This window comes from Nanorana parkeri, unplaced genomic scaffold, assembly GCF_000935625.1.
Source record: "Nanorana parkeri isolate BGI_ZX_2015 unplaced genomic scaffold, ASM93562v1 scaffold248, whole genome shotgun sequence".
Classification (NCBI taxonomy): domain Eukaryota; kingdom Metazoa; phylum Chordata; class Amphibia; order Anura; family Dicroglossidae; genus Nanorana; species Nanorana parkeri.
The window spans coordinates 1,222,654-1,244,937 of NW_017306516.1; the positions used below are offsets into that span (position 1 = coordinate 1,222,654).

General features: G+C 41.2%; 1 protein-coding gene across 1 annotated transcript in view; it reads left to right on the plus strand.

The window, feature by feature from the left end:
- The window catches only part of DENND1A (DENN domain containing 1A), a 702,656-nt gene that overhangs the window by 351,392 nt on the left and 328,980 nt on the right, over positions 1–22,284 (plus strand). The window contains exon 9 of the mRNA XM_018556699.1: positions 14,156–14,266. Coding sequence (XP_018412201.1) covers positions 14,156–14,266 — 111 coding nt within the window. The remainder of the gene's footprint in view (positions 1–14,155; positions 14,267–22,284) is intronic.

A 22,284-nucleotide genomic window follows, 5' to 3' on the forward strand; every position in this document is an offset into this window, starting at 1 on the left:
TATATATATATATAATATTATTTTTTTCTGTATATGAACCTGTTTTTCACGTCATAGCTGCCACAGGAATTTCTATAGTACCTCATTTTGTAATGCGTAAGTACATTGATTGGAGGGGGTTACTAGATTATTATTTTGTATACCTTTAACACACAAAACCAGGCCTGAAGGAAGTTGAGTTTGACTGCATAGTCAATAAATATTACCTGCAAAGCCCTAGATTTATAACTCTGCATGTGTGTTGATTAGTTTCTTTCAGGACCTGTATTTGCAGACCTGTTGCATTAGGTGTAAAGCCGTTTTAGTATAGGATTCACCCTAAAACAGCTAGGCTGTAATCAGACTGTTTAATGCTATGCCAAACCAGTGCAGAAACTGACATATATGGAGAATACAGTGGTCTCTAGGCAATATAAACAGCCAAGTCCACACATCATATAAACAGTGCTTGCTGTTCTGCACTGCAACCCAGTGATTAAATGATCATATGAAATACAACTGTGTCTGTGTTTTCCAGCCCTTGGTTTTACAAGGAGAGCTGTTGGTTATTACATTTATTATTGGAAAATGGAAGCATTTAGTGGTACAAGTATGCAATGATTCATATGTGCACAAAGAACTGTTTTTTTTGTGGCGGAATGGAACACGCCAGTTCTAACTCTGCAATGGACTTCTGCTTTAGGCCTATAACGACACATTGTTAAACCACACAAAACTTTAGATCTTCTTAGGTTACTAAATATACATTAGGACTCTATGAATAATTTGATCTGTTCAAGGGTGGCTTTGTTACTCCTCCATAGAGTGGATCCACCCAAAGGGCCAGTTCACACCAGCTCTGGTGCATTCCTGCACGTTTTACTGCTGGAACGCACAAGGTGCATTCCGGCTGACTTCCTGCGTTCAGGGGTGGAAGGGGGAGTGGCAGTGTGTTGAAGTCAATGGCACAGAAGCCCCACCCGCAGTGCGATCGTCCATACCAGAATGCATGGCACATCAGTGCCTGTGTTCCAGTCCAGTGCGTTCTGAAAAAATGTTGCATGCATAATTTTTTCAGATCTCACTGGACCAAAGCGCAGGCAGTAATATGCCATGCGTTCTGGTATGGGTGATCGCACTGCGGGCGTGGCAGCGGTGCCATTGACTTCAACGCACCGCCACACCCCCTCCCGCCTCTGAATGCAGGAAGCCGGCCTGGATTTGCTCCAGTGCTTTCCAGCAGCAAATTGTGCTGGAACTCACCGGAGATGGTCTGAACCAGACAGAAGGCAGGAGGTGTTTTACTGACCGGATCACCAGATAAAAAAAGACGGGGAAAAAATAAATGCCATGTTTTGTTTTTGGGCCCAGTGCATAGACAAGACCAACTCCCTGTGCTGGTGAGCAATGAAAAAAGTTGAACATGTTGCATTTTTGCGCAGCACCTTTCCACTCGTTATAACGTATCACAGTGGGCTGCCATGCAAGTTAAATGGGGTGTCAAGGTAAATGAAGGTTTGTTTTTTAAAAGGGAAAAAGGCAATCCACCAGTATGCTCATCCACTTTCTGGTTTGAATGAGCCCAAATAATGACCTACTGTTATCAAACATGGTGTAGTTTAATCAATGTAAATTGTTTTTTTGCTGGCACTTCACATCACATTATTTACATTGTTTACACCACATAATTATTGGGTTCAAAACTGAACTCCAGGCAAACAGTTAACTACACAGATGAAACACATATGAGAGCTGAATTACCCGCTAAAGATATAAACAGCATTGCCACACAGCACGGCCAACCTGAAGATCTGACTTTTTCTACTGTAGTTAAGTAAAACAACTAGGTTCTATCCCTACTCCATCCTGTGACTGTTCAAGAAGAAACAGCAGCAGATGAACCCAACTCTCCGTCACTCTGCTTATTGTGCTGCTTCTCCCATTCTCAGCCTGTGCTGTGCCGTAGAGGACTTGATAAGAGGATCTTGACAAGTAATTTTCATGTACTTAGACTAGTTTCTTTTAAAAATATTAAGAGTGCAATGTAATTGGGTAAGCCGTATTAGTCCAGTAGACACAATGTAAAAAAAGATGTCTTCAGTTGATAATTCTCCAAAACATTTTAAACCTAGGAACATTACCAATGTTAAAGATGTATCCCATAAATATGTGCCCCTGCAGATGTTTAAAAGCAAAATAAGATCTGTCAATTGGGCATGTTTAATTCTGTTCGTACCAGCATTTTTCTTTATTTTAAGCTTTAAAGTTGAAAGGGTACTAGATTAATATCTCAGAATTATACAAGTCTCTAATGTCTTGTCAATGAGAAGCCAATGAAAGAACCTTTAGATGCCTTCCTGTTCTTCTAGTACATTCAAGTTAATGTGAGATTCTTCTGTTGTAAATGTGAACATGTAGGCTTGCAGCATATCCTTTCAGTTAAGTAAAAGAAATATATGCATGTAACGGCACATTCACCCATTTTACATACATACTGATGCATGCACATTTAAACATATTTATGCACACACATGCATTTTTCTTGTTTTAACACTACCCATAAATATGTTTCAAAAAGCTCAATTACATTCTTTTATACTACCATAAAGCGTCATCGCACCTGGAAGTTTTCTTTAGGTCTATGAAGTGAGAGAGGATAGAATTTGGCCTTTATCTGGAACAAGCGCTCTGCATTTTAAGTCCAAGTGAAACACCTCTTTAAGATCAGGCTCTTTCTCTTTTATAGTCTGCAGTAACTGTGGTGTTTATAGAAGACTTTACGCAGCTCTGCCAGAAGCAGGTATTCAGGTCCCGTTCTCCTGAGACTATTTAGCTTGTGTAACCCTTTTAAAGCCAGAACAGGATTCAGCTATGTTAAGATTAATTTCAGCTATTGTTGAGTCAGAAGTAATCTTTTGCCAGCATATTCTGCTGTTATATTTCCCCTTGTACCTGATCGACCATTCCTGCATATATTAAGCAACAAATACACTAAACCATTCACATTTATCTCTGGTCCTGCAGGATTTACACTCAGAGTCGCTTCCTAAAACAATGCTTTATACTACCTGATAAAGACTGAGCTGGTGAGGGGGCTTCTCTTCCACCTCGTGTCCGGCACCCCCGAAAGAGATAAATGGAAGTAAAAAGACAAGTAATGGCATGAGTGCAAGTTGTGGTACACCTGGATCCTTTTCCGGTATACTGGGACACTGAACAGACAGGAACATAGTCAGCATACAAGTCAAATGTATGCGTGTAGCCACACGCCCAGTAGTAACCCTAAGTTTAGGGAATCTGTGCTATAATATGCACTAGCACACTGACTTTCTGACATGTACACACACTTTACATTTTAAGTAGAAGCCCACCATCATGCTTTTGGTTAATCTAAGATAATTCCAGCACCCAGAGGAAACCCGTGCATATACAGGAGAGTCACACAAACTCCATGCACTACATAGCAAGTTGAACCCACTTATTAGTACCTCCTGAGACTTTTGCTGTCCACCAAACAGAAAACATTATTAGTTGGTTGGCCCTGTTAAAGGTAGAAAACAAACACGCCATTATATAGTCTTCTGATTTTTGAGTTTCATTCAGTTTTTAAAGTGTCTTTTGATGGTAAAATAAACTGCACTCGCTGACACCTTGGCTTCCTATTTTGTGATTGCTGATAACTTAAAGTTGTTTTTTCGCCCCCTTCTGGCAGTTTACCACCTACCTATCTACTAGGTGTGGTTATTCACTGTACTACAACTACTTAAATTTCAATGAAATCTGGAGAAATGGTTGTTTTCTAAAACATTTGAATGGTATATATATATATATATATATATACACGTTACAGATAACAATTATTTTCATAATCAATTAGTTGGCCTATTATTTTTTTGATTAATCAGATACAATTTAAATACCAATCTTAATTTAAAATAAAATCCACAAATGGGGTGTTACAAATATAATGTTTTCTTCAGAATAAAACTGCATACACAATTTTTTGCAATCGCACTGTACTAGAACGCATGGCATATCGGCACCACATGTTTCAGTGCAGGCAATTGCACTGCAGATGGGAGGTGTGTTTTATATGCCAGTGAAATGAATGGCACTGCAACACAACTCCAGCAACAGAATTTGTCAGGTCGAAACCAAAAATACTCCCACACACACTCTTTTGTTTAGTTTTCTCTTTAATTTGTGGGAGGGGGCAAGTTTATTCTTTTTTAGGTTTTTTTACTAGTAATAGTTGGGGTGCTCTCCCCACCGCTGAACACCTGCTGCAGGGGTTTGTGTCCCTTCCGATCCCCGCTTCTCCCGGAGAAGAGAAGCAGGGAATCCTGGCCAACTAAGCGATAAAGAGAATCGTTGTTTCAGCCTTAATAGTTATAAAATCTCCAAACATTTACAAAGAATATATCATTTGGTTTTCCAATAGTTTTGGTACACACATTTGAAAAAAATAATAAAATCATTACATTTGTCCCCAAAATTAATTGCACATATATGTTCACACATACACTATCACACTGTGAGTGGGAGGCGCATTTGGGGTCCAATGAAATGAATGGCAGCGCAACGCACCTCCCACCGCAGAATTTGTCAGGCCGAAACCGAAAAGGACTTTTTTCCCACCTTTTATTTAAAAAAAATTTCATTATTGTATTGTAAGAACATAGCGCTTGGAAGGCCTTGCATATTTCAGCAGGACAATGCTAAACCGCATACTGCATCTACAACAACAGCATGGCTTTATAGTAGTCTGGGTGCTTAACTGGCCTGCCTGCAGTCCAGACCTTTCACCAACTGAAAATAATTGGCACATCTTGAAATGAAAATATGACAAAGAAGACCCAGGTTGTTGAGCAGTTAGAATCAAAGAAGTCCCAGGTTGTTGAGCAGTTAGAATCGTATATCAGGCAAGAATGGGACAACATTCCTCTCGCCAAACTCCATCAAATAGTCTCCTCAGTTCCCAGATGTTTACAGAGTGTTTATGGCTGGTGCAGACTTGGGCGATCCCTGGACTCGCGTCCCGTGACCGGCCGATGGTGTGCGGTTGCACACAGTGGTTGACGTGTAGCACCATTGATTTCACACAGCAATCACTGAAAAACATGCACTGTCCCTACTTTTTTTAGACGTGTTGCTGCTATCAATTTTAAAATTACTTTATTTTTTCCTAAAATGGAACATTTTCTCAGTTTAAACAATTCATATGTTTTCTATTGTGAATAAAATATGTTTTTTTGTTTTGTTATAGGGATGCACCGATACTAGTATTGGTGCAGATACCGAGTAGTCGCCCAAAATTAGGGATGTGCCGATACTGGACATTTTCAGGAGTACTTGTACTCCTGAGAATGCCCCGATACTAACGGCCGATACCGACCCTTTAATTTTTTCCCCCAAAATATTTTATTAGTCTTTTATCAAAATAATGCAAACATAAAAGCCCACTGGGTTACCTTGGTCTGAAGAACAGTCAAGAACCGTGAGTAGTAAGCATTAAAGCTATGATCAAGTACAATATCTCTGGAAGGCACCCAGAAAGTGTGCTGATCACCCTCCCCCCTGAATGCTAACATAGAACTTAAGGCAACTCAATTTTTGTTATCTCAAGATTCCCCGATGTATGTGACAAACAAGTACCATTCTGTATATAGAAAGGGTGTCATGAGCTGAGCAATTTCCGTTGATGTAAAGGTAGTGTTTATGAAGGCTTTGCATCTATTATAAAATGTCTCTGATCTCATGTCGGGATAAAGTTCTGCATCCAGTCGTTCATGTTGAAAGAGCACAGTCAAGTCCCTTACCACCCCTTGCACAGTTGGAGGGGTATTGGAGTTCCATTTACACATTACACAGCGTCTGGCCGCTAGAAAACAAAGGTACATCCATTCTCCTCCTTGTTGCCCCGCTCACGGCATAATCTCTCCCAGGGGCGCACTAAAGACATAGAATAGGGGTTCATTTTGTAACTTTTGTAATGAAGGTGGTCAGTGCACGCCAGAACTTGTTAATAGCTGCACAATTCCACAAGCAATGTGCCAGTGACGGTCGGATAGAGCCACATTTCAGGCAACTGGATGTCAAGGTTTCTGAGGACGAGTCCTGTGGCTTAAAATACGGGACTTATACCCTGTGTAGAATTTTGAATTGGGTCTCCCTCCAATTTTCATTGATCACTATGTTTTTAACCTTGTGGTAGCCTCGTAGTAGATTATTAACTGTATCGGGATTTGAAAAGTCTTTCGCCCAGTTCTTGACATTAGAGGTGTGTAAAGAATTTACATAGAGCGCTTGTAGGTGGGATACAGTTCCGAGACAGAGTAGGTATTGTCCTTCAGCATGACGTCTAAAAAGGACATCCCAAGAAAACTCTTAGGGTTCCGGCTCTGCCATGTTTTGGTGGCCTCTAGGTAATAAAGGAAATGCGTACCTGGTATCCAAAAGGTCTTAACGATGTCTGGAAAGGCTGCAGGTGCCATTGAAGGCTCTGTGAACCGATTCAATTAATTCCTAAGGGATAAGATATGCGTTGGAGCAGATCTCCCCTTAACTAGTCTGGCCAGGATTTTGCCAGACTTGTTCCCGAATTTGTGGAATTGGAGTTCAGTGTAGGACAATTTCAGTTGTTCATATCTATCCGCATACAGGTCAAAGTGCCTTTTAGCTGCCTCCCACTTTTTCCTCGTAGCAGGAGAGGGGGCCAAGTTGATCTGTTGCTGAGCCGAGCGCAAAGATCCGCTTGCTTCTTTATAGGCCTGCTGAGCCTTCTCCCTGTAGGCAGATACATATAAAGTGATTCTACCTCGCAAGTAGGCCTTGCCGGCTTCCCAGAAAAATGCAGGGGAGTCATCATGTGCCGAATTATTCATTCTTTATTCCTCCCACGCTGTGTGGAGGAATTGGCTAAATTCCCTGTTATTAGCCAGAAAGGATGGGAATCGCCACATGACATTGTTCATAATTCGAGGCATCACCCGAATGTACAGGTGAAACTTGAATAATTAGAATATTGTGCAAAAGTAATTGCAGTAAGTGCTGCAAAAGGGGCCCAAACCAAGTACTGAGTACATATGCATGCTTGTACTTTTCAAAAGGGTCGGATATTGTACTATGTACAATCCTTGTTTTATTGATTGCATGTAATAATCTACTTTTTTGAGGTTGGGGTTCTTGGGGTTTTGATGAGCTGTAAGCCATAATCATCACAATTATGACAAATCACGGCTTGAATTATCTTGCTTTGCATGTAATGAGTCTATCTCATATATTAGTTTCACCTTTTAAGTTGCATTAGTGAAATAAATGAACTTTGCACGATATTCTAATTATTCGAGTTTCACCTGTATACTGAGATCAAAGATGGCTATATTATGTATTTCGGAATGGTCAATCATTGGAAGTAAGACATTCGATCCGAAAAAATAATCCACCAGGCCAGACAGTTATGCACTGACGAAAGGTGTGTATAATCCGCCTCTAGGGTGCATTAACCTCCAGACATCCTGTAAACACAGAGAAGATGTCAGAACCGATGACCGATCTGCCTGTTGGGCCCCTGGGCGGATTCTAGTTTGGTAAGAATGAGTGTCAAATCTCTTCCTATCTTGGGATGGAATCATTACCGAATTAAAATCCCCTCCTATTAGATGCAAGCCCGTCGTGGGTTTTGTCAACCAATCAGCTAGATCCTCAAAGTGTGCCTTAGTGGGAGAGTTTTTAATATAAATATTGGTGATAGCCAGGAAAATACCTAGACAGCGCAGGATCACCGTAAGCATCCTGCCGTGTGTGTCCCTGTCCATGCGAACGACCTGACACTTGAGGCGGTGGTGGACAAGAACCACTACTCCTGCCCCCAGAGGGAGAGCCAAACACTTCGCCCACCCAGAACCTGCGAAGACGTATCATATCCTCCTCCTTCAAATTGGTCTCCAGGAGCAATGCAATATCTGTTCCCATACGTTGTGGGTGTCTGAGAACCATATTACGTTTATGCAAGCTTCTGAGCCCTTTGACATTCCATGACACTACTTTCATATTAGTTCAGTAGGAGGTACGTATTTAAATGGGAGAATAAAGGCCATACTAAGAACGTGCATCTTTGTTAGGTAATGGGCCATCTTGGCCACACCTGGGAACCCAAATGGTAGTATCCAGAATCCTTGTACACTTGGCATCTCATAAGTCACACCACGTAACAGCAACTCAGGAGAAGACAGACATCGAGCTAGAACCCAGGTGCGATCAGCAGCGAGCAACCACAGAACAATAACATCATCAAATAACAAGAATAAAAAATTGTAACATAAAAGAGCAACATGCATGACTTCACCGTTTCTTCCTAATATTGAGAAAATCGGGATATGCACAAAAATATCCCGCTCTGCCAATACGTCTATCCAAAGGGGAACCACAACGGAAGGCCCTGAGAGCCTGAATGATCCCCACTGGGTAGCCTTAGCGGCATTTGTACCCCTGCATTAAAACACGCAAAACAACATAGACGTATTCTCACATGTCAAGCAGAAGTTTCACTGCAGGGGATGCACAACCTGTAGTTGCGCTGATCGGCTTGTGCGTTGTCTGCGTGACGTAGCACCAATGCGTTTCTGTTGCTTATTGACTTTTCTGGGAGAGCGTGGAGGTAGTGATGTTTTGGAGGGAGACCCGGGGTCAATATCCAGTCGATCCAGAAAAGATTCAGCTTCCTTTGGGTCTTCTAACGAACATTTCACAGGAGTTTGTTTCAAAGTATAATGTTGCTGGATATGCCAGGGTGAAATGGATACGCTTTTGATAGATGACTGTGCATACCTTGCTAAGCGCTTTGCGTTTTTTCGACCTCAGTAGCCTACTGATGACCTGGCAGTAGCTGTCATTGGCGGTGCCTGTCCGGTCAAATATCTCCTTCTCCTCCAGCCCCACACTGAATAAACAGCTCCGGAGACGGCAGGAGACCAGCACGCGATTGTTCAGCCCAGCGCCTGAACGCTCAGCTCGGTGCCCATCCACAGAGCCCCACTTGCAGCCTGGGGACATCTGTACAGTGCTCCGGTGAGACGCAAACACAGCCTTTGTGAGATCTCTGCACAGCCTGGTGAGCTGCAAATGCAGCCTTGGTGAGATCTCTGCGCAGCCTGGGGAGACGCAGCCTTGGTGAGATCTGCACACTGCCCTGGTGAGATGCAAACGCAGCCCTGGTGACATCTGTACACAGCCTGGTGAAATGCAAACGCAGCCCTGGTGACAAATGTATGCAGCCGGTTGAGACGCAAATGCAGCCCTGGTGACATCTGTAGGCAGCCTGATGAGATGCAAACGCAGCCCTGGTGCCATCTGTACGTAGCCTGGTGAGATCTGTACGCAGCCCTGGTGAGACGCAAATGCACCCCTGGTGAGATCTGTGCACAGCCTTGGTGACATCTGTATGCAGCCCTGGTGACATCTGTATGCAGCCCTGGTGACATCTGTTTGCAGCCTGGTGAGATGCAAATGCAGCCCTGGTGAGACGCAAATGCAGCCCTGGTGAGATCTGTACGCAGCCTGCTGAGAAAAAGTATCGGCAAGTACCTGAGGGAAAGTACTTGTACTTGGCTCGGTCAGAGGAAAATTTGTTCTGAAAGTCAGTGCCGTAGAGGGACATGGAGCCGGCTTCTTGGGCAATCGGGAAGCCGGGTGGTGAGTAATAACCTGCATCCCGGCTTTCCGATTGGCTGGGAAACCGGCTTCCTCGCCAATCAGCCGACTCCTTGCTGATTGGTCGGGAAGCCGGCTAGATGCGGATTGGCTGGGAAGCCGGTTTCCTGGCCAATCACAATCGAGCCAGCCAAACAACATGCAGCTTGCTTCCTGGGCAATCAGGAAGCTGGGCAGCACGTCATTACATGCCGCCTGGCTTCCTGATTGCCCGGAAAGCCGGCTCCATGCCAGCGGAAACACTTGTATCGATACTCGGTATTGTGAAGTACCGAAAGCAAAATATTGGTAAGCGATACCGAAAAACAGGTATCGGTGCATCCCTAGTTTTTAGATTTGCAAATGATTGCATTCTGTTTTTATGTAGATTTTACTCAGCGTCCCAGCTTTTTTGGAATTGGAGTTGTACATCATTGATAAATAGGCACATTTTGCTAGTACGCAGACCTTTTATAAACCCTAAAAAACACGTGTAGCTTGTCTAGCCACTTCAGCTAGTGGTTCCACGTCAAGAATACATATTAGTTATAACGGGCATCCTTGTTCATTGGTATTAGTTTTAAGGGATTATTTACAGAATATTTAACCCCTTCGTGACGGGAGACATACACTGTATGTCCCGCCACAAAGGGACCAAATGACTCGTCACGTACACTGTAGGTGACGAGTTATTTGCTGCATTAGAGGGCTGGTAACCGATGAGAATCAGCGGTTACCATTCATTAATGGATGCCTCAGTATAGAGTCATTCATTAATGAAAGGGTTAACCTTTTTCAGACACCTGATACCTTAATATCGGGTGTCAGAGAGTTGAAGCAGAGGGGCAAACATGCCGGCAAAAGCTGGCATTCTGACAGCTCGTATAGATCTAGAGATATCTCTCTCGGATCGTATACTGGCTTTTTTTTTTCTTTCACTTTCAGGAATAGATACATAATGTATCTATTCCTGAAAGAAGAATGTTTCAGTTTTCCGATCGTTGTTGGAACGTTCAGAAAACCTTTAGTGACAGCTGAATCCTGAACTGCTGCAGGATCAGTGTCACTAACTTATTATTGGCTGTTCTGAAGTTTGAAGCAGCCTAATAATAACCAAAAATGTATTAATTTATCTAGCAGTAATAGTGAGATTAATTCACAATGACTGCTTGATATAATTAAATACATAAAATACAAAATGTAAAAATGTTAAAAAAATAGTGTTTTTTTTTACGTTTTTCACATATTTTATTTGTCCTAAGTGAGGAGTTAGACACACATATGTGATATAAATATGTAGCCCTATCTGTCCTCTAATAAACAATATATAATATGTGTGGGTGCACTTTGTAAGAAAGTATATTACTGACGTGGAAGAATCACAAAGCAAAAATGTCAAAAGTGTGTCAGTCATTTACGAACAGAAACTAAAAACAAGCTCAGTCATGAAGGGGTTAAGGCAGTAGAATCCTTGCTGAGGATATGAAATACAGAAAGTGGATAGCAGATAGTATCTAACCAGAAAAAAATATATACCTTACAAACATACAAACAATGGATTTGATTAAACACCTTTCCTGCCTTTGACGAAGCTGACCTGATCTGGATAAATAAGATCTGGGGAGTACATTTAGATAAAGGAGGTATATCAACTGTAGGCAAAACATTGATGTTGGCATGGGTAATTTCCTCACAGGGTATATAATAGGAGGGCTCTTAGCAGGGTGATGTAATAAGGTAGTTTAATGTCAGTAGTGGTTTTGCCTTGGTTGTTTTTTTGGTAAGCAAACCCCATTCATGCACAATTTTATGGTTCCCCATTGCTTTACATATTGGAAGAAGTATAATCCTATATTGAATTTATTTGTGAGAAATCTACATAAAGGGATATCAACCTGTGAGGGTCTAGTAGTTTTTTTTTTTTTGCTGTGGTCATAGCCTGTTCTGTAACGAGAAAGAAATGTATTCTGGCTAAGACATCCCCGGAAATGTTGTCAGATAAAAAGTTTGGTTTCAGGAACCTGTATGCACAGCCAGTGGTTCGGTCTTGTGGATTTGCTCAGTGTATGAAGGCTTTCAGCAATTTTTGGAGAAATGCGCTCAGTTCGATTTGTGACACTGGTGTGGATTGGCCTTTAATGTGTTCTTAGACACTGCTTATTCTGTCTCAGGAAAACTGTTAATCAAGGCTTGTAGGTCTGTGAAGATCAGCAGCCGAGCTTTAATTTGTGATCAGGCTCCTTGTTGTCTGCTCCGTCTCTCACCTTTTTTTCTGTTTAGTCTTAACTGAACTGGAAACTGTATGTGTATCCAGGTTAGAGGACTTGCGTGAAAAGCTGTCAAATGCACAGGATGGGCTACTGTATGCAAAAGAGTCTAAACACAGTCTACAGGTAGAGCTGGTTTGAGCTGGAGAGCTGCATGTGCTCAGGGCTGAGCCAAATCGGGGGGCTATTGGGGGAAAGAAGTCCATGAGCTGTTGTGACTTCGCTAATCTTCTCTCAGACATGTCGAGTGCTTAGTCTGAGTAAGAAGGAACAGATAGGGAATCGTTGCTGTGGAATTGCTTTTGAGGCTTTGTAGAATCTAAGCTATTGCACAGCCACCGTGGATACAGCCCAGAGATGCCCTTCAACCTTACCTTTTTAGTATGGTTGACTTTTGCCCAATTTCATTCCCTTTACATATATGTTTCAGTTAAAGTGTATGTAAACCAGATCAATGCACTTTCATTATTTGTTCCCCTTAATATACTATTTAATAGCATTTTTATATCTGTCTGTTAAAGCAGGAATAAAGTCATGCTTCCTGACCTGTAGTGACAATGTCTCCATTTCAGAGACATGATGTAATTGATCATTAGCCCCTGTTTGTTAGATTTGTTTAATTAAGCATGGGGGCTATCTTATGGTTTTAAACTGGAAATATGTCTATTACTTTGTTAGTTTCATTCTCTAAATAGCTTATTGTATTACTTGATTTCTTTCAAAAGGAATGTTTGAAACTCAAAAATAAAAAAAATTCTGTTGACACGCTTAAAATGATGATCTAACAAATATTTTTGTAAACGTTCTAAAGGGCCAAAGACTTTGCACAGTATTGTACATATTATAAATATCAACTGTAGTTTTAAAGCTTAAAAAATTGTAAATATAAAATTGACCCAATACTCCTCATAATTTACCTTTTAAAGTGGAAGTACAGTCTTAAAAGATTGCTAGAAGGTAGAGATTTTGCACTGGCTGTGGCACATGCACAGTATAATGTGGAAAATGTAGTCAAGTGCCAGAATAATGTAACTTAAAGCCACACTGCAGGCAGAGTGATAATTTACATACTGCATGGGGTGTGTAAATGCTCATTAAAAAACTGTGTGTTGTGTGCAAAGGGCTGCAGCAAAGTCAAAAAAATTATAAAAAAAATAAAAACTTGCTGCATTCCATCCCCTGCACACAAAGCCGAGCTTCCGGCCACTGAAGAGAGGGAGAGCTAGATCCACAACTGTATAGTGCTGCAGGTGCATCACCCGCCCCTCCTCACTATCCTCCATTCACAAAATGTCTTGTATTTTTTTTTTTAAGAATACAAGTCGTTCAGTATTTGGAGGAGGAGAGATGATGCCACATCCCCGCCCCCTCCTCATTCTCTCTCATGATGCGATCGAAGCACTGTACAGCTCGGGACACATTGCTCCCTCTACGAGTGCCTCGAAGCTGGGTGTTCTGTGGGATGGTGTGCTACAATGTAAGATTTTTCTACTTTGCAACAGCCCCCTGCACATAACACACAGCTTTTTAATTATGATTTACACATCCAGTGCATTGTGTAAATTATCATTGTGTCTCTTTAAAAGGGTGTGACTGATCACGGGATTGCACTGAAAGTTTTTTACACTGTAGATGGCCAATAGAGAGGAAGTGGTGGAAAGAGTAAGGAGGAGAAATGACTACAAAATACAGGATCTCCCCAGTGGCAAAAAACTAACTAAAGAATTATCCTCAATATAAAATTGAAACTGTCCTGAAAAAATGAAACTCCGCTTTTATATTAATAAAGGAGGAGGGAATGATTGAGGTTAATCTTAATGTATTCTTGCTGAAAATTCAGACTCTACCTCTCACTGCAGCTGTTAACTATTCATCCAAAGCTTTAGGTGGATTTACCATTTTAGGTGCTTGTGGTCAAGCAAAACCCTCACCTGCTGCCTATAGGGAGCTGTCTGCATATGCTGTTGGCTGTTTTGCCAACAGCATATGCACGCAGTGTGGTGCAAAGAATTAGAATGAGGGCATGTCATGTTTGCAGAGTGCAAAGTGATGCAGATGCGACATGGGCAACCATTTTAGAGTCTGCATGTATGAGCCCTAAAACACACATATAATGCTATTGAATACTGGGACAGGTTTGATTGTTAATACATTATATACATGAGTATTGTGCTTTTTGGTACTAATATAGGGATTTTTGTTTTTCTTTGTGTTTTCAGAGGAACCTGACAGAATATTTTGTGGCTGTAGATGTGAATAATATGCTGCACCTTTATGCCAGTATGCTGTATGAACGCAGGATCCTTATTTGTTGCAGCAAGCTCAGCACGGTGAGTAACTATATGACCTACTAAGCCCTACCTAGAGATGGGGATAGTATTGTGCCATTACTATCTCTAACTGTGTATATAAATAACAGACAGTGTGCAGACACTGACTGAAAAATTGTGATACCCAGGTCATGACAACAGATTAATCAATGAGCAGCTCTGTATGTTATCGGGGCCGTCCATTAGCTGTCATGCCCAAACCTGTAAATGGCCATGACAGATATGTTTACAGTACATTCTTTAAAGCATTCCATATAGAATGTCTGATTTCACTTACAGTGCATTTCCACTTTTGTAGTCAAATTTCAGAAAACCCAGCTGTATGTTTGCTATGTGTTCCAATTCATGCAGCATACGTATATATAAATCTATATAGATATATAGATCTATATATATTTCTTACATTTCAGATGTTTTGTTGCAGCAGGCAACATGTTCAATCCCAAGTTTTTCTGAGCACTTTAGAAGGTTTTTAATCCTTTAACATCTCACAGCCTCTCCTAACATTACAAAGAAGTCAACATTTTAACCCTCAAGAGGCCAGTAATTCCTAACCCAAGTAAAAGCAATTTAAACTGCAAGAAAATATTTTTTTTGGGGCTTACGCTATGTAAATGGGAGCATGTAACAAATATAAAATAGGTGTTGTCCCAATTTGACTGTGAAAGTGGAAGTACACTTTGTTATTGAAGGAATGCTAATGACATTGTTATGATATTTGTTTCACCATTGGAGATTTTTGCCAGTGGATGCTTCAACCAGTGACCAGCAGCCAACAGTGAAAATGCAGTTTTAATTCATATTAACCACTTTGGTTTAACAAACACAGGATTTTAATTGGACCCTATTTTGGTTTTGCTTTTGTGTACTAGAGGACTATATTTTTAAATGTACATATACCCGTACACATGCACATGTAATGCTACATATGATCCTGCTCTAATAATGCCTGGCAGCTGCATTCAATCTGCATAGCAAAGCCAAGCATTAATGAGAATGCCTATTCGTGTATGGTGCTACCTGTTCTCGTGTTTGTCAAGTTTCTTGACTGGATGGGATAGTTACAGACATTATTGTGTGCCCAATTTACTGTTTACCTTACATAAAACTTTTACAGTCCTTAAGCTGCGCTTTAGCTGCATTCTCCCACTTAATCATTTTTTCTGTGTTATCAGCTGCTAAAAGGCCTGTGGTGTTTAATATACACTCAGGACCACTTCTGAGTTGTTGTTTTTTTTTTTCATCAGACACCCTTTATCTGAGCTGTGTTATTACATAAAGCAATCCTTAAACACAGACGGGGGGATATATCAAAACTGGAGCAGACAGAATCTGGAGCATTTGCCCATGGCAACCAATCAGCTTCTCTCTTCAGGTTGTTCAATTAAGATTTTAAAATGAGAGATCGAAGCTGATTGGTTGTCATGAAAATCTGCTCCAGATTTTGCCTGCTCCAATTTTGATAAATTTCCCTCAGAGTATTTCATAATAGTAGCACTTGCTCTTGGTCACCTTACAGCTTAGAACTTAAACTGTCATTCTGACCACCCTTATGTTTTAAGATCCACTCCTAAAATCTTTGTGTGTTTTAGTATTTGCAATATTTTCATGTCAAATTACTTTTTATGTGTTTGTGTAATTAAAGTGAACTTATCACACAAAAACTTAATTGACCAAGAAGTCCTTCCTCTTTTTCTAGAGACTTATTTGCATATATTTTCAAGGAAGCGTTACTTGATGTCTCACTGCTTGTACCTCAGTGACTGTAAATTGAAAAGGTTAACAACAAGTAACATGTAACATTTAGGATATTCAAAAATTGTGCGTGTTTGCAGACAATGTGGAGATAGAAATGTTTGCAAAAAATGCAAGAATTGTGTTGTTTAATGGGATGGTATATTCTCATTAAATTGTGCCTCCTTATTGGTAGCTTCATTCACACAAACTGCATATAAGAAACTATAGAACTTAATACATAATGGGCCTCATGATAGAAACAGAAAGAACTGCCCCTCAATAACCAATTAGAGCTTCCTTTTTATTATAATTGCAGGTTAGCTGTCGAAAGGAAGATGCTGGTTGGATGATTTGGGCAACAGACATTGCTTTTGGACAGAATCGTTCATAATGCCAAGTAAATTTAAAATAGAATTGTGACCAGGCTACTGACATTCAAATATTTACATATTCTTAACAAACAGTTAATAAGCTTAAAATAAGTCCTCACACTATGGTACAATTCATGTTGAAAATTCGTAAAAAAGAAGCATGAAGCAAGAAGTCATCTTTAAAATTCATAATAGAAGCATGACAACTTTAAGTTGGGTTTTAGCACTTTTTTTTTGCACCCCCCCCTCCCTTTCTACCAGGCATGTATATTCATCTAGGTAGAAGGAGACATAATGTCCCTGGTAAATGGGTCTGCAGTCAAGTAGCAGTAGGCATTATACAGAGGCAGATGACTCTGCTGCAAGACACCAGTACTACACTACATGGTGTTTCTGCTCCACTGAGTCATTTCTGCTCCACTGAGTCATTTCTGCGTACATTATCTAGACACTTTCCTACTATGTAAGGTTTTTTGTGGCAGTTACACCTCATATGGCAGATCAGAGGCTATGTGGTTCCTCAACCACTAATGGATCACAGGATGTCTGTACTGTCCCCCCAAGGGGACAGGGTTTCTTGTTTGACTCAGAAAAAGAGGACACAATCTCCAACAATTAAGTATTTTGCTCCTATTGTCAAGAAAAGTTATTTTTGCCACCCTCAGGAGCCAAGTCCAGGATGAACACTCAGTTCTGCCGTAAGGCCTAGTCGCAAAACCCACAAAATCTGAGAGCAAAGCCCTCTTTGCAATGAAGGGGCACCCTACTTGTAAGATGGGGGATGTCTATCAGCTTTGTGACCACCTGGTCCTAGAAAATCTCAGGAGTTTGGGTCCAGAATGTCCAGTGGCTACTAACTAAAATTCCATCCCCTCCTGACTTCATGTGTTTGAATTTTACAACCTCCTCTCTAAGGTGGGCAGATCTTCTCACTGGGGCCATCTCCCCTTTTTTTCTCTCTGGACTTCTCGTCAGTCCACAGAGTATTTTCCCAAAAGTCTTGGGGATCATCAAGATGTTTTCTGGCATAACAAAGACGAGCTTGTATGTTCTTTTTGCTCAGCAGCGGATTTCGTCTTGGAACTCTGCCATGCAGGCCAATTTTGCCCAGTCTCTTTCTTATGGTGGAGTCATGAACACTGACCTGAACTGAGGCAAGTGAGGCCTGCAGTTCTTTGGATGTTGTTGTGGGGTCTTTTGTGACCTCTTGGATGAGTCGTCGCTGCACTCTTGGAGTAATTTTGGTTGGCCCACTCCTGGGAAGGTTCAATACTGTTCCATGTTTTCACCATTTGTGGATAATGGCTCTCACTGTGGTTCGCCCAAAGCTTTAGAAATGGCTTTATAACCTTTTCCAGACTGATAGATCTCAATTACTTTCTTTCTCATTTGTTCCTATATTTATTTGGATCTCAACATGATGTGTAGCTTTTGAGGATCTTTTGGTCTACTTCACTTTGTCAATCACTTCACTATTTAAGTGATTTCTTGATTGCGAACAGGTGTGGCTAGAGAAATTGAACTCAGGTGTGATAAACCATTTATTTTATTTCATATTAATTTTACAAACTGTATCTTTATTTTTAACTTGAATTGCTATCACATAGGGGGGCTTATAAGCCCCCCATGTGATAGCAGATGGGGGTGACAGGTACTCTTTAAGGTGATGCAGGGGGTCCAAAAGACCCCCAGTGTCACCTTTACACTCCAAATAAGCTTCACTTCAATAGCTTATAGCTGAGCTTCAGGAGCCCAGCACTGACAGCTATGGGACTGGGGGGGGGTGACCCCTTCACCGGCCCATAGAAGCGATCTGGCGACAGCTGAGTCACCAGAATCGCTTCTACTGGAAAGCCGGCAGTTGGCTATACAAGTTTGAAAAGAGTTTTTGCCGTCGGTAATCTGTTTAAACAGCCCCGATGCCAGCGACGTAGGTTGGTCGTGAAGGGGTTAAATGAGCTGTAAGGGTACTGCCAAATTTTGTCATATCTGCATTCTTGCAGAGACTTGTAATGGTCATAGACAAAAGTAAAAATATCTTCCCAGCAATAAAGATTATGGTGATATCTGTCAGTCCTTGAATAAGTGGTATGTTGCTGAAACCCACCTTGCTTTGCTCCTGCTAGTGGCACATATACAGTACTTTCACCCTCTCCTCCGCAGCATGCCTGACAAAGAGATTGGGCCCGCTCACAGGAAGATTTTTCAAGAAGAAATGTTCAAAATCAGTAATTATTGGTCTGCCTGAATGTGATGGTAAATTATATTCTACCCTACTGTCATGTAATCTATAGGTGTAGTCTATAGAGGGTTTTGTAGCTATCACCAGGCACAACACAGATTTCACAGATTTTCAATTTTGAAATACTGCGTTATCAGTTGGCTGAATAACCCCCTGATCTTGAAAAACAGGAGTGAAGCTGGAGATTACATTTTATAAAGCCTTATTGTGCATTTAATACTTCATCAGAAAAACATGTTTTACTTAATCAGCCTCATTCTACTGTCCAAAAAGAAAATCGGTCAATACACATTAACAGCTCAAAGAATAAGAAATGACTCTTCTCCCGGAGATGGAAACGCACGATCTTATCGACTAGTAGATCTTGAAATGCAGAGCTGTGAACTTTGAACAGAATAAAGCTGGGTTTTTTGGTATTGATGTGCTGCCATTTTAAAGGAAATAGCACTTTTGGGTTTTCAGCATCTTTTATCTGTCAGAGGCTTGATGGAACCTAAGTGGCATTAAGCTCCCTTCTTATCAAACAACCTGTCTGGAAGTGCTGTTCCGGTGAAGATTTGGTTTCATCAGCACAGTGAGAATGTGCTTTAATTTCTTTCCTTTATCTTAGCAACACATCATCCACACATTACACCAGGCTACATCACTAGCGGTATTGGATAAAGACAATACAAACCCAAGTACAGAAATATGGGATCAGCAAGTATAGCAAGAATGTATAGTAAAAATATCCATGTCATAGGTGTTTGTCAGCATCAAGCACTATATTGCTGTGAGGTCACTCTCAAAGGTATTTTATTATGGCGGTGAAAGTGTAATTATATAAAACCTGGGAGTTGTACGGTAATAACAAAAAAATAAAAATTATATATAGATAGATATATCTATAGATAGGTCTATATAGATATATCTATATACTGTATATACAGTATCTCACAGAAGTGAGTACAACCCTCCCATTTTTGTAAAAATTTTATTGTATCATTTCATGTGACGACACTGAAGAAATGACACTTGCTACAATGTAAAGTAGTGAGTGTACAACTTGTATATCAGTGTACATTTACTGTCCCCTCAAAATAATTAAACACACAACCATTAATGTCTAAACCGCTAGCAACAACAGTGAGTACACACCTAAGTTAAAATGTCCAAATTGGGCCCAATTAGCCATTTTCCCTCCCCGGTGTCGTGACTCGTTAGTGTTACAAGGTCTCAGGTCTGAATGCGGAGCAGGTGTGTTAAATTTGGTGTTATCACTCTCACTCTCATACTGGTCACTGGAAGTTCAACATGGCACCTCATGGCAAAGAACTCTTTGAGGATCTGAAAAAAAGAATTGTTGCTCTACATAAAGATGGCCTAGGCTATATGAAGAATGCCAAGACCCTGAAACTGAGCTGCAGCACGGTGGCCAAGACCATACAGTGGTTTAACAGGACAGGTTCCACTCAGAACAGGCCTGGCCATGGTCGACCAAAGACGTTGAGTGCACGTGCTCAGCTTCATATCCAGAGGTTTTCTTTGGGAAAAAGACGTATGAGTGCTGCCAGCATTGCTGCAGAGGTTGAAGGGGTGGGGGTTCAGCCTGTCAGTGCTCAGACCATGTGCCGCACATTGCATCAAATAGGTCTGCATGGCTGTCGTCCCAAAAGGAAGCCTCTTCTAAAGATGATGCACAAGAAAGCCCGCAAACAGTTTGCTGAAGACAAGCCGACTAAGGACATGGATTACTGGAACCATGTCCTTTGGTCTGATGAGACCAAGATAAACTTATTTGGTTCAGATGGTGTCAAGCGTGTGTGGCAGCAACCAGGTGAGCAGTACAAAGACAAGTGTGTCTTGCCTATAGTCAAGCATGGTGGTGGGAGTGTCATGGTCTGGGGCTGCATGAGTGCAGCCGGCACTGGGGAGCTACAGTTCATTGAGTGAACCATGAATGCCAACATGTACTGTGACATACTGAAGCAGAGCATGATCCCCTCCCTTTGGAGACTGGGCCACAGGGCAGTATTCCAACATGATAATGACCCCAAACACACCTCCAAGACGACCACTGCCTTGCTAAAGAAGCTGAGGGTAAAGGTGGTGGACTGGCCAAGCATGTCTCCAGACCTAAACCCTATTGAGCATCTGTGGGGCATCCTCAAACGGAAGGTGGAGGAGCGCAAGCTCTCTAACATCCACCAGCTCCGTGATGTCGTCATGGAGGAGTGGGAGAGGACTCCAGTGGCAACCTGCACAGCTCTGGTGAACTCAATGCCCAAGAGGGTTAAGTCAGTGCTGGAAAATAATGGTGGCCACACAAAATATTGACACTTTGGGCCCAATTTGGACATTGTCACTTAGGGGTGTGCTCACTTTTGTTGCCAGCGGTTTAGACATTAATGGCTGTGTGTTGAGTTATTTTGAAGGGACAGCAAATGTACACTGATATACAAGCTGTACACTCACTACTTTACATTGTAGTAACGTGTATTTTCTTCTGTGTCGTCATATGAAATGATATAATAAAACATTTACAAAAATGTGAGGGGTGTACTAACTTCTGTGAGATACTGGGTGTGTGTGTGTGTGTGTGTGATATATATATATACTACAGTACACAGTAACATAACTATATACCTCTCTTCTACCTGCAGTACATTAACATTTGTCTGGGGTTTTCTAACTTAAAACTGAAGAGAATAGCAGATCACATGACCTCTGATGGTTCTTTTTCATCCTGCCACACACTGGCTGGTAGGAGGAGTTGGGTGCAGCTGGAACATTACTGCAGTAATCCCCACAGCAACAGTAAATAACAATTTGTGGACATCCTGCTCATCTAAGCTAATGCACACAGTTTTACCCAAATGTGAACAATGAAATTGTGAACCTGATGCTGTGTGTTACAAGTGTTTTGCAGTACTGGTCACACTGCTCTGCATAAAACACTAGTCTGAGCTACCCTTCCATACACCTTACTGTTCATGTATACATAGAAATTACAGCACATCTCACCTAATACAATAAGCAACACAGGAGATCAGTTGCATTCATTGAGAAACAACACTGCATTTACATATAGGGAGCAACACAACAACATATACAGTCAGTTGCAGAGGAGTTCCTGAGTTTGGCACTTCAGTATGCCCAGGGACGACGGGGTGATCTCTGCAGATAACACTTTTACATCCAAATGAAACAAGATCCTGTTACATTTGCATGCAGTATGAATCACGCTGCACAGACACTATTCTGAGCAAGGGAACACTAAAAACACCTTTAGCCTGGGAGGCAAACACAACCAAGTGGCCCTTTTACAGAAGGCTTGGCCTATATGCAGGCCTTAACAATGTGCAAGCATGCCAAATACATTTGAAAGTAGAAATTACTATTTTGTAGTCGGGTATAAATGAAATACAAACAAAAACAATGCTATTTCTTGTAAATTGAATAGGGAATTTTTAGCGCAATGTACTGTATGAGGCAGCATAGAATATAAAAAACACGGCACAGCCCTCAGAATGTGGAATCATGGAATTGGGAATGTACAATGCAGTGTACAGCATAAGGTGGTGTGAAATAGTGGAGCATGAAATCTACAGTTCAGAATGAGGCAGTGTGAAATAGGAAATGTACAGTGCAGAGTGAGGTGGTGCGAATTAGTACACTAAAGAACGTAC